Raw genomic sequence first — 13,215 nt, forward strand, 5'->3', positions numbered from 1 at the left:
TCATCCTGCTCAAAATGACATTATTATATTTGATCCGAAAATGTATTAATGGAGACATCAAGAGGAATGAAATCTGCAAACATTTACATTTGAAATTTAAATAAATAAGTAAGCAGATAGATAGATAGATAGATAGATAGATAGATAAGCCATGCATAAATGTTTACAAACAAATCGGGATGCATACCCGCATTTTCACGCAAAAGAGTAATACTTCTAAAAAGTAATTATAAAACCCGAAGAGAACAGCAAGTGTCAGTTTGCAATAATATGAATATGATACATGATATCATTGTATTATTGTGCAAAATAAAAATATTAAAAATGCATAACTTTAATGCCGGAAATCCGCAGTGACGCGCAATGTTTTTTCGCAGTGAATACAAATATGGAACAGTGATTGACAAGGTCCTATTCAAATTAAACATGCAGTGGAAAGCGTGCACGCTTTTTCGAGCTGAGCAGGGGAGGCGTGGATCTCCCGCTTTTGACATTCCCCCTCAGTAGTTCCTCTCCTCAAGGCAGAGTAACTTACTCATATGACATCACCAAGCCACTGAATGGGGGAAGTTCGCCTTTAAAGAAAGTAAAACTTTTTTATGGATTTGCGCTGTCAAAATACGAGAGAGACTTCTTAAAGCTGGCGTTATATTTCAGAATACTTTTTTCAGTGGGAAAGAAGCCTAACATAAAATGTTGACATTTAATTTTAACCTTATGTATGGGAATGGTTCCTTCTGAAAACGGTGAGCTGCATTACATCGCCAGCGGCCCATCACCAGCGAAGTTTGTATCACAGTACAAAAGTTGCCACTCACCTTGGCTTTTTTCTTGGTTAAAGTAGAATATTCTTTAGTCTGGGAGTAGCACGCGAAGAAAGCAGGGGGACCGCTTTTCTCGACCCGATTTCTCGCATATGGACGACAGCAGTCCTCTTTCTCCAAAGGCAAATGCTTTCAGTATTGCCTCTCTGATTTCAGCGGCAGAACAAGCAGGAAACGCAACATTTGACAAACACGGCACTGGCCCGGACAAGCAAGACCAGCGTAACTGCTGCAGATCCTTAAAAATGCACTACAGCACTGTCACAAGGGAAATGGAAGGTATGAAATCGTATTGTTTGTTTTCTGTTTTCCACTTTCTTTAAAGAGTAACTTGGTCGCATGTTTTTTTCTCATGCAGCTATAAAACGCGACTGCTTCTGTACCTTACAAAGCGCCAGTCAGATGCATCAGCTAGTAGTGCGGTGTTAAAATGCCAAACTCCCCGGCTGTTTGCCCGCAAATTAATTCTTGTGCACTTAACCCACTGCATATACAATATGGACAGCTTACTACCATCCGGATAGCTAAATTCAGGTAGATATCTAGCCGCCGAAAGCTGTATGGTTCGGATTGGGAAAGGCAATGCCTCAGTACTTAGAATAGACTATTCAGTCAGGTTGTTAGTAGTTTTGTGCATAAATCTCCAAATAGCACATAAAAGTAAAATAAAATCAATAAAGTTAAAAAGCTTTTGGGAATTACGCATTGGGTTCGACGCGTCTTATAAAAGCGTGTGGACACCAAGGTATTGAATCTCAAGTGATATACAAATTATTAAAACGAGGGTATAGATGGGCGTGGGGATAGGGGGCTCACTGGGTCTTACTGTAGGTATTGCTCGCAAAATAGCTAGATATTACCGATAAACACTCGCGGGACCCACCGAATTAACTAATGGAGCTGCACTTGACAGAATAAGAGACTTGCGTCCAGTCAAAACCCACAACATAACCTATCTCGTTTGTTAGCGTACAATAGATGTTTGTTTACCTTGTAAAGGGGTACACACTGCGGTGCCAGCCAGCCTTCCTATTGTTAGGGGGGTCGACGTGGGCGATACCCTTATCCGACAGTAAATGGGTGCCGGATAGCCCATTAAAAGGGGCGCACTTCTCTGTCAATCAGCCTCGGCCCAAGGCGAGGAAAGGCACATTACCTGTAGTTCCTTATCTAAATAGAAATAAGAACCGGTTTTATCGTGAAGGGGAGGCCCTATGCGGAGATAAGAGAGAGGTCTGGATTGCTGAGTAGCATTCGGCGGCAGCGCAGCGAACAGGCCGCTTAGAAAGCGATCCACAAATAAAGGGGGAATACGGTGTGCTTTTCATTGAAGATTATGCATTAGTTTTACCAGAAAGAGAAAAGAAGGATTCTTCTGCGAGGACATTAAAGGACCTGAAACATTGTGCTATTACCGCGATAAAGACAAAGCTTTCCTTTTACGTATTCCATTTTATTGACAGTTTGTAAGATCAGGTTTATACCACACTGGATACAATTTTCAAGATTCATGGGAAAACTGATAGACAGCGAAACTGACCCGTATTAAATACTGATTACTCTGTTCTGGAGCTTTGTTAATATTTTTGTTCATTTTAAAAACTGACTTGTTCTCTAGACTACTTTTATGTTGATTTTTTTGTTATCAAAAAGTTAACGCACCGCAAACCCATTTTTGGAATGATTTCAGCAATATCCAGTCCGTGGCTGACGCAGCTGTCCCATTTTTGCGATGTTGCAGCCTTCACGACCAGCAGTTTGAGCAACCTCAACACACCCGGGAGCTATCACCTCTCCCCCTCCCCTGGGGATCCGTACAGCCAACATGAAACCCACTTCGAGCCCTGCACGGCGGCCCAACACAGCTACAGCTACACGGGGTCGAACCCGGCCCAGGCCCAGCCGAACGATACTGGCACGCCAAACTGTTCCTCGTCGTCTTCAACTTCAACGCCCAGTAACAAGTCGCTGGTGAAGAAAAACCCGAAAGTTGCCAATATTAACGTCCAACTGGAGATGAAGGCTCTCTGGGATGAATTTAACCAACTTGGAACCGAGATGATCGTTACCAAAGCTGGCCGGTGAGTCCATGCACTTTGCATCTTTGAAGGCTGCTGTGAGGAATAAACATTTTCTGTTGTTGGTTTAAATAATTGTGTTGTCAAACTATAACGGATAAGTACGATCATATAGCTTTCGCTTTCACTCGTCGTCTTATGTGCATGCTATATTTATATATGCATATTTATATATGATTAATGCGTATATGTAAAACTAATGTAAAACATATTTTGTCCCAGTAATATTTTTATATTCCACAAAAAATATTGCGATGACAGTTTTACAGCTTAGTGAGCTATAAACTTATATTTCCACTATAATTTTTAGTGCAGCATGACGATATTTTAAATATTGAATAATAACGCAAACGTAAGTGTCTTTGTTTATAAACACACGAGGAATCATGTAACTGCAGCGTGGAAAATGTTTGCTCATGTTCAAATGCGTTAAGTCAATAAGATTATCAAGACTCGTAAACAATAACAGCTATTATCCAGCCACATTTTACAAACACTGGCTTTTTAATTTGTCCATGTGGAAATTGGGGACTGGATTCATTTCGTGGGTTTTAGCGGTGAATCCTGAGATCGCTTAAACACCATGAGGCACTTTGGCGCCTGGTTAAGGCTAAACGAATTTCACTCATAAAATGCTCTTGAATCTGACTTAAAATGCACTTGAATCCGCGATGCATTGGGTTCTATTTGTATACGTTTATACAGTCAGTTTTTTTTTCCTATTGCCTGCTTATTAATTTAGTGTCGTTGTTAACTTTACGGTGCAGTTAAAGTTAATTACGTGGAGAACAGGCCTATGTGAAATACAAAATATATATTTCTTTTTTGAGAGGGGACTGTATACACACACACACACACACACACACACACACACACACACACACAAAGTTACAATATATTACAAAAACGTAGCCTTTACGTTACACAAGGTATTCCAAATGCACCGGTTAATGTTGATTTTAATAGCTGTAAATTCGCCATGCAACAAAACGTTTTTTTTATATCACATTTGGAAACAGAATGTGTACTACCCTAACTAGGCAAGAGTAAGCAGGAGTGTTTGACTTATAATTTGCCAAATTTAATCGCTTTAGTTCAGTTTAGTGATCAACTGCCTACGTGCATATATTTATAATTAAAGTAAAAGTTCATTACAAATAACCGTTAAGAAAATATTAAGGGGTGTAATGCAGGACTGCAAGCTCCCTTCTGAGTCATAACGATAACCTTTTTTAAAAAACGTATATGGATCTTAAGATTGTGTAAATAGAAACGGTACTGTATCCATCTACCGTTTCTATACTATGTTGATCCTGATTACCTCACACAATTTCCAGGGCCCATCTCGGCTCCGCGTCAGATTGCATCATCTGGCGAAAACAACGAACGAAAATGCGTAAAAAAGAACGCCAGGACGTGCCAGTGGGGTTAAGCGCGCGATTGTTAAGGGAAAATCTACAAGTGATGCTCTCTTGTGCTTTCAGTTCGCGGACTCTTCTGGTCAAATTGCATACAGGAACAGTTATTTATTTTATAAAATTATTTAAATCCCTTACAACTTTAAGTTACATTTTGGAAAATCATCGTGAACAAAATTTTACGTCATTACATAAACTGTAAATAATTAATCAACGCCCCTAAAGACCATAATAAAATTTTAATAACTGCGTGCTTTCTTTTTAGTCAACTCGAAACCGAAAAAACAGTATGTTTAACGACTGTGTAGTGAAGGGCTTGCTTTAAGATTTTTGCACTTAAAATCCTAAAAATCCTCCAAAATATATTGGCTATAGCAGGCCTATGTACCTCTATCGGATATAACATAGATAATATGTGTTGAGTATCAGAAACATATTTTTTCGTTCATGACAAAACACATGCATTAACATAAGTGCATGTTGTGTTAATGTGACAAACCTGAGAAATAGCGGCAACCGAAATGAGTCATCCCCCTAGTAATCCACACATCAGACATGTTTACGGTTATTTAGTGACTAAAATTATCGCATTGATTTACAATGTGGACGTTTAAAAATATTTTACTTGTGGTCGCTTTTAAAAGTTTTTTTCATCCGAATTAGAGAGGCTTTCAGACCGGGTAGCCCACCCAAGTGTCTCAATTGAGTCATCGATGATTTTATTTTATGTTTTCAAAAACAGTGTCTTGTATTAATACTCAATACGAATTAATGTAAGTGGAAGGCCTACATTTGCAATTAAATGGCATAAGCGGTATATTGATTTATCGCCCCGCTTTTTATTAACACTGCTCCCAAAAGGTGAACATATCATTTCAAGGACACAGAAAACATGGAGTGGAAGAAATGGCACTTCAGATGGTACTTCAGCCTCACGTAACCTCGGCGTCTCTTCAGAATAGGAAGGCGACGTTAATTGAGCAGTTATTTTAAGGTGCCCTTAGGTGATACTGCGCAATGATCTTACGCCAGCGTTAATAAAGGGAGGTGCGCAATTTGCCAATCTGTGTTCGGTGTCTTCCAGTGTTATTAAATAAAGGGCTTGCATGTAAAGGACATGCTGAGTGTCAGTCGACGGTCAGGCTTCATGCGGGCTGGAATATTTTAGCAAAGTTAGAGTTAAGCATCAGACCAGCCAGGCCAAACACGTGAGATCCCGTCCGAACTGTCGGATCGCACGGCTTGGTCTGGACGCCAGCAGATTAACCGTTTCATAACTTTTATTCGGGAGACGATAAAACTGTTTGATTTTAACTGTACAATATGGTTGAATGTGTTTAAAATACAAACGCACCATTTGCAGTGTAAAGTGGAGAGGAGGTCTGCTGATCGTTTTTGAGAAGGAACTAATACGGCTGTCGGTCCTTGATTTAAGAGCTAATAGGCCTAATATCATCTTAATATAAAATGCTACTTATTTTTGGTGCTAACCTTGAAAAGTCTCATAATTAAAGCGAGGAAGGTAACATTTTATGTCCAAGTCTATAGAACAACCTTATACTTTAATTTCATTTTGAAGAAAAGAAAAAAATGGGCCTATGGCTATTATACCCTATAACGAATATCTTGTTAGGTGTTGTTTTATCGTCTTTAACTTACATTGTTTTTAGGAAGTCAGTTTGCAAGTGTTTTGACCATGCACTTAAATATAAAACAGCCAAATTACTAAACAGCTGTATATATTTTTAATACAATTTTTTTTTCTTGGTTGTGTAGTTGGAACAGGAAATATACTTTTATTTTAAAAGGCCGACAGAGTAAATAAATAAGTAAAACACCATCTGTTTTCTTTTTCAGGAGAATGTTTCCTACGTTTCAAGTAAAAATCTTCGGAATGGATCCCATGGCAGAGTACATGCTGTTAATGGATTTCCTACCGGTGGATGATAAACGATATCGGTGCGTCAAACTTTAAAGTGACTGAAACGGCCCCTCTTTAGACAATAAACAAACCGGGCTTTCATCAACTCTAACATTTAGCAATTTATGTTTATTTGTTTATTTTATTTTTTGTATTTTGCGAGTCTGGATTGTCCAATCGTGACCGCACTAACTTCATATAAAACACCATTGTAAGGCTTCGCGTTGAAAGCATGTCGTGATTTGACAGCGGGGTGAGCTGGACTGTTGTGTTTCCTTGTCCATCGGCGACCTTTTTGACGATCTGTTTCTCGTGTTCCGTTTTAAAGGTATGCCTTTCACAGCTCGTCCTGGCTGGTGGCCGGCAAAGCTGACCCGGCCACTCCTGGGAGAGTTCACTACCACCCAGACTCTCCTGCCAAGGGCGCGCAGTGGATGAAACAGATAGTCTCGTTTGATAAATTAAAACTCACGAACAACTTACTGGACGATAATGGTCATGTAAGTATTAACAAATAAAAATCTGCATATTAATTAAGGATGGGTTCTAAATCAAATTTCCTTAAACGGGAGGATGTCTAAGATTTTAACCCAGGGTCAATTTCCAGACTTTATACGGGTATATATATATTATAAAGTACATGATTATAACATGGAAGCGTTCAATTAGCTCACTTTCTACCTTTACTACACAGTAATCTTGTTTACAACCAATGTTAATGCTAATAATAGGCTATTATATCAGTATTTCCTAATATACTGATGCTAATGGATATCTGCTATAAAAGCTCAACAATTATGTTCTGTTTGAACGCTTCATTTGGTTCAACTGCCAAAATGGATTCGCCTGTATAGCAAGTAAAAGCCTTTCAAAAGTCTTTACATGGGTCATATAATGGTTCAATTGCAGGAAAAAGAAGCTATTTTTAAATTATTTGAGAAAATATTCTGTAGGATGATGCATTAGTACAATGATCTGAACAGAGCATCTTCTTCTGCTGCAGATTATTTTAAACTCCATGCACAGATACCAGCCAAGGTTCCATGTCGTGTATGTGGATCCGAGGAAAGACAGTGAGAAGTACGCTGAAGAGAATTACAAAACGTTTGTCTTCGAAGAGACACGGTTCACAGCCGTTACAGCCTACCAAAACCACAGGGTACGTATTGTGAGGAATGTTTTGTGTTACGGTGCTGAAGTTTCCTTACATGTGCGACATGAATTATTGTGAACCGTATTCACATATGAATAATAATGGGATGAAATGCCGATCATTATTTGAAACTAAATATAACGGCATTTAAGTTTTTTATGTGACCATAAACAGTTGTTCAGTACAATTTGTGTGATAGGGGCACACACACGCACACTCGTATGTGAAGTGGACGTTTAACAGCTACGTGACGACCACAGAAAAGTGGCGCACTAGTAATCACATAAAAGTGATAGATTAAAAGTCTACTTTTTTGCATTTATTTCTTTGAAATGAATTGTTTTTTATTATTATTTTTATTTTTAGCTAATTCTCTTACTCTGCGTTCGAAATTAGATCAGTCCTGCAATTCGCGATTGGAGCAATTCATTAATAATCAATAACAATAATATGTCTAATAAATATCAGGAATTTATCCATAAATAATTTAAATCTAAAAACTAAATGAAGGGAAATCTTGAAACCCGTGTGTTATCTATTACGCTTAATTACACGTACGTGGTATCGATATGTGAACAGGTCTACCCAAAGACACATTGTTAGCTATTTGACAGTTATCGCTGTAATGTTATGCTTGTCTACAAACTACGAGTATTTAGCCTTGTTTAAATGTTTTAAGATTTATTGCAGAATTTGATTTATATGCATTTTTAAAATCTAATTATGTGTATTTTAAGCCGGTTTAATTCCATCAGTATGTTCGTAAGGATTAATTAATGAATTTAACACAAATGAAATGAAGACTGCTCTCCGTGAATCGATAAGCCACTTAGGGTCATACACAGATGTTTTGCTTCTGCGTTGGTCTCTGTCTTTCCTGCTCTGTGTCCTATCAGTTTGACCCTTCCGTCTCCAACTTTCACCAAGGGGGTTTAAGTTTGTTTTTCAACTCATTCCGGAAATTCACCAGCACATAACTGTATCCGCGGAAGCGCTTAACATCTGGTCAGTCTACTTAGACTGAAAATAATATAAATGATTAAAGTGCATAAAGGTGAACGAGTTTGGCGGGCCTCCGTCGAAAGCAGTCTTATGTCTGTTTGTTCTTAGGTTTAGTGTATTTAGGTAATTTCTGCGCCCTGCCGTGCACAAAAAACGCACTATTCGGGTAAACGAAATCTGGGTTTCACGGCATATTTGTTGCTTTTATTTGTTTGTTTTAGCAGTATGTGTTTTACCGCTTAGATTACACTGGGATCTCTTGTTTTCAGATCACGCAGCTAAAAATCGCCAGCAATCCTTTCGCAAAGGGATTTCGAGACTGCGATCCGGAAGACTGGTGAATATAGCTTTTTTTCCCCTCACAAGCTTAAAATCTCTGTTGATTATTCTTTTTTGGTGACTTGTTTGTTTGACGTCTGCTGCAAGCGCTGTTTCTTTTTAAATGGTTTATCTGATTCTTAGAGTAATTTTCAGGACTTTCTTTGGTCGTCTTTAATTTAAAGGTCTCCATCCAGTGAAATACTTAGGATAATATACAGCTAATTAACAGGTACCTCTCAGGGAAAGATGACACACAGGGCTTGATGTGTGGTATGGTACTGAGTTCTGTCCAAGGAGGTGAAATGACAAGCCATAGTAAATCTTCAGAGAAATGTGTCACCGTTATTTTTAAAGTGCCAAGTAACCAACAGCCTGTTTAAAGTGACAAACAGTACAGAGTCCCTTAGGCAGAGCAAAGGATTTTATTTGCATAAAAAAATGCACCCAAATGTGTCTTCGCTCGAACACTGTGGAAACTTTGAGTTTCTCTTGATGGCTTCTCTTGGGCTCCTTCTCTCCAGGCCCAGAAATCACAGGCCAGGTTCCTTGCCAATAATGAGTGCCTTCGCCCGGACGAGGAACCCGATGGCATCGCCGCCACAACAGAATGGCACAGAGAAAGGTCTGCCCCTCCCCCTCATGTCTGCCGCATCCCGAAGGCCAACTCAGCCTTCTCACGCTTTGTCCTTCTCGTTGTCTGTGCCTCACATCATGAAAAAACACTACTCTGCTTAAAGGAATGTCAGGACTGGCCGTTATTTTAGCCGATATTTCTCAGTCAGATTCAGTAACATGGCCCTTGAATTTTCATAACTATTTTCTATAGACTTGGAGATGTGGAGAACCAGTTCTACCTGAGAAAGATCCAGAAATTCATGCTGTGTTGGAAGTTTGCTTCATGCTGAGCTACTAGTGACCTATAGTGACCTGAGCTTACCTTCCACACTGAACTGATAATGACCTATATTATTACAGACATGATCTACTGAATTGTAATGAGTGTTGTGTTTTTTTTGCGGCTCAGAAGACAGCAGGAGGGACTATGACCGGGACCCCAGCGGAACCCCTATCCACGCTGACCCAGCCCACCAGATCATGTCTCGGGTGCTCAGCCCTGCGCTGCCCCTGCCGGGGGGGTTGCATGCCGTCCCGCTCAGCGCCAGCCGCCCAAGCCCCCCACACGAGCTGCGGTTGGACGGCCATGCCCAGCCGCCCGACACGCTGCACCACCACCCCTACAAGTACCCGGCCACCTACGAACACTACCTGGGAGCCAAGACCCGGCCGTCCCCGTATCCGCTGCCCAGCATCAGAGGGCACGGCTACCAGCACATGAACCCCACTGCTTCCAACATGTACTCAGCTACCAGCGGCCCGGCAAACTATGACTATGGGCCCAGATAATGCATGGCTTCGGCTCTCGGCCTGTTGGTGCGTACTGACTCAAGCATGCATGGCACGCCGAAGACAGCCAAAAGTGGGCGTTGCTCTGCATGTCTGGTTAATGCAAAATCAATTGTGGAGGAGCAAGATCAGGACTAAGGAGCTCCTCTGAGGCCTCGCCGAAGCACCGCCGGCACAGTGCGGCCTCTCTGCCCGTCCATCTCGTGTGGCTCTCACAGTGAGGCTGCCTCCCTAAGAGCATGAAGGATGGTCTTATCGATGTGTGAAACGCCTCACCACGGACTGGATTTTGACCTCTGGTTGGATGCACTTTTTTGTTTTCGCTTGGAGAAACAAAGCCATACATTGTATAATCTTGAACCCGAGAAGCTTCTTAGGTAGGCGAGATATCTGCATGCTCAGCTCACCGAGGGACGATGCAGGTGTCTCCACCCGTGATCATGCAATGGCCTGGGCAGCTCTGCTCGGAGCCTGTGGAATGACCTGGAAAGCTCCAACAGGTACCTGAAACCATGGAAGGTTCTGGAGAGCTCTCATAGATACCTGCAGTGTGGAAAATCCCGGAGAGCTCTCATAGATACCTGTACCATGGAACGTCCTGGAGAGCTCTCATAGATACCTGCAGCATGGAACGTTCTATAGAGAGCTCTCATAGATACCTGTACCATGGAACGTCCTGGAGAGCTCTCATAGATACCTGCAGCATGGAACGTCCTGGAGAGCTCTCATAGATACCTGCAGCATGGAACGTCCTGGAGAGCTCTCATAGATACCTGTACCATGGAATGTCCTGGAGAGCTCTCATAAATACCTGCAGCATGGAACATTCTGGGAAGCTCTGATAGATACCTGCACCATGGCACTGACTCAAAGTGATTCTTAGAAGTTTGGTAAATAAAGGAGAGATCCCATGCTTGTGCTGTAATTGTAAAGTGAATATTAAATTCTTTCCTTTAAATTTTCCCATTCGATGCATTCATTTGGTCCCTTTTTCACTCAGACATATATGATGATGAAAACATCTCATATTATCAACACTGGCACATCCGCACAGATTGCTAGGCATAATCATCGTGTCACATGTAGCGGGAATCAGAGTCACCTCTAGAGGTAATTAAATGCACAAACGAAATCACATCACCCTAAGCATTCAGACGCGCGTGTGTGTGTGATAGAGAGAGAGAGAGAGAAATGTACCATTTTTAATTTTCAGCACTACCACGTAAACGATGTCGAACGCCCGCGATAAATGTGGCAATGACTTACGATTTTATCTAACAAAATGCTGATAATTATTGTACGTATATACATCACATTAGGTTCTCGAGTCACCTTGTTTTAAAGTCCTTTAAAAATTCAGGAAAGCAGGGTGTGATGAGATTTACGGAGTATCCATTTCTTTTAAGTGAACATTTTGAGTCAGTTCAGGACCAGATGACCTTACCATGTAACGGGTGATAAGTAACATGACTTACTGTGCACACAAACACAAGACTGCAAGCTTAGCGCTGCCGATCTGTCGAACAAACAGACATTTTAATGCTCTGAAACTAGTGTTGCGCAAATACAATATAATCATTCGTGATTAACACTGATGTGATTGCTGTCGCATTAGGTTGCATATGTCAACATTTTGTACAGTATTAAGTTTTGAACATGAATGAAACAATAGCTGTATAAGTTAAATTGCTGTATTTATTGATCAGTTGCTGTTTACAGTTATGAATAGATTTGGCTGAATATAAATTAGCAATTATTTTGACAACAGCGCGTTGTTATTTGTATAGATTAATACTTGGTTCTGTGTAACCGTTCATCACATATATTATACAGTAAGAACAATTTACATCGCGTAGAAATAATTAACACGTAGGTCTACCATTTTCAGAATCAGAATCAGAATCGAGTTTATTGCCAAGTACGTTCACACATACAAGGAATTTGCTTTGGTGGTTGGTGCCAGACTTCGAGAGATGAGGTGGTTAATATATAAATATATATACATGGAGTATGTTCAGGTACTAATATAAATATAAATAGCTAGTGTATTCTAAATCGTTACTGGCATTTTGAAAACGACAGCTGTCTGATAAAAACAATACGCAGTATTGCCCAAAACTACATTTTTATAAATGCAGAAAAAGCCGCGAAGTCATAAATTATATTTAGAAGCAGGATTCCGACGTCAAATGCTGGAAGCCAAAAGTACCATTTACGTACCGGCGCTCTGAACAAAGGACAGGTCGCGGCGTTATTATTTTCCAACGGATATTATCCCGGTAAGGTGACCAGTCATAAAAATTAGGAAATGCATGATGATTTATTTTAATGTTTTTATTTAACTTTTCCCCCGAGGGAAATGCTGACGGGGGGGTTGAGTGGAAGAGAGCGGGACGGACACGCACAGCCTGACCCCTAACAGCTAATGGCTTTCTGATGGGTTAAAGGTTAAACAACGTTTCCAGCAGATAAGGTGACATCGGCTGATCCTATATAATTTCTATTCAGGGGGCAAATACTTACAGCTAAATTGTAGGGTTCGTGAATATGTATCGGTAACCGTTTCGCTTCTAGTGAACAGCTCATTTAAGTTAAAAAAGACTGAATGCAATTTTGTGGATTTATACCTAATGTTGACAGTCACTAAACACAACACATCGGAATCACAGATTACTGTTATTTTAAAAATATGTAATATAAAAACGCGCTAATTTTAATCACCAATTAATTTCGATAAATATTTCAAAAATAATGCAGTGAAAAACTATTAGGACTAAAAAGAAAAACATAGATCGACGAACGATTCATACAGCTTCATTTTCTGGCCAATATTAAGCACGACTTTATACGTGTTTAAATTTACACTGGCGGAAATTTTAATGTTAAATTGAACTTAAAATTCATGTTTGTAGGAAAGAAATGATGACCATCATAAAAGTAAACATTTTAAAAAAAATTCTTGTTGATTCATCTATTGGAAAGTAACAAACATCATATTTCAGCTGTCTCAAGCATAATGTTGGATACTATAACCTAAATGTTACCAATATATTTGTTCAATGGTTGATATGTTGCCTTTTCAGACTTCTCCTTT

General features: G+C 40.0%; 1 protein-coding gene across 5 annotated transcripts; it reads left to right on the plus strand.

The window, feature by feature from the left end:
• Positions 1-410: 410 nt before the first annotated feature.
• tbx1 (T-box transcription factor 1) lies at positions 411-11,083 on the plus strand. Of its 5 annotated transcripts, XM_023812284.2 has the most exons (9): positions 411-586; positions 981-1,103; positions 2,515-2,905; positions 6,178-6,279; positions 6,570-6,741; positions 7,245-7,400; positions 8,666-8,733; positions 9,239-9,339; positions 9,742-11,083. In XM_023812284.2, exons 2-9 carry the CDS (start codon positions 1,070-1,072, stop codon positions 10,119-10,121), a joined length of 1,404 nt encoding a protein of 467 aa, XP_023668052.1. In that variant the 5' UTR covers positions 411-586; positions 981-1,069; the 3' UTR covers positions 10,122-11,083. The 5 variants fall into 5 exon arrangements, with proteins under 5 accessions (XP_023668052.1, XP_023668049.1, XP_023668050.1 ...); XM_023812281.2 differs by having other exon boundaries at positions 411-1,103; XM_023812282.2 differs by having other exon boundaries at positions 411-1,103; positions 9,745-11,083.
• Positions 11,084-13,215: the final 2,132 nt, after the last annotated feature.

Source organism: Paramormyrops kingsleyae, chromosome 2 (genome assembly GCF_048594095.1).
Source record: "Paramormyrops kingsleyae isolate MSU_618 chromosome 2, PKINGS_0.4, whole genome shotgun sequence".
In the NCBI taxonomy this organism is placed as follows: domain Eukaryota; kingdom Metazoa; phylum Chordata; class Actinopteri; order Osteoglossiformes; family Mormyridae; genus Paramormyrops; species Paramormyrops kingsleyae.

Coding starts and splice junctions, on each gene's coding strand:
- tbx1 (XM_023812281.2), top strand. CDS start 917: ATGGACGACAGCAGTCCTCTTTCTCCAAAGGCAAATGCTTTCAGTATT. Junction 7,401..8,665: donor CAGCCTACCAAAACCACAGG/GTACGTATTGTG, acceptor TCTTGTTTTCAG/ATCACGCAGCTAAAAATCGC. Junction 8,734..9,238: donor GACTGCGATCCGGAAGACTG/GTGAATATAGCT, acceptor CCTTCTCTCCAG/GCCCAGAAATCACAGGCCAG.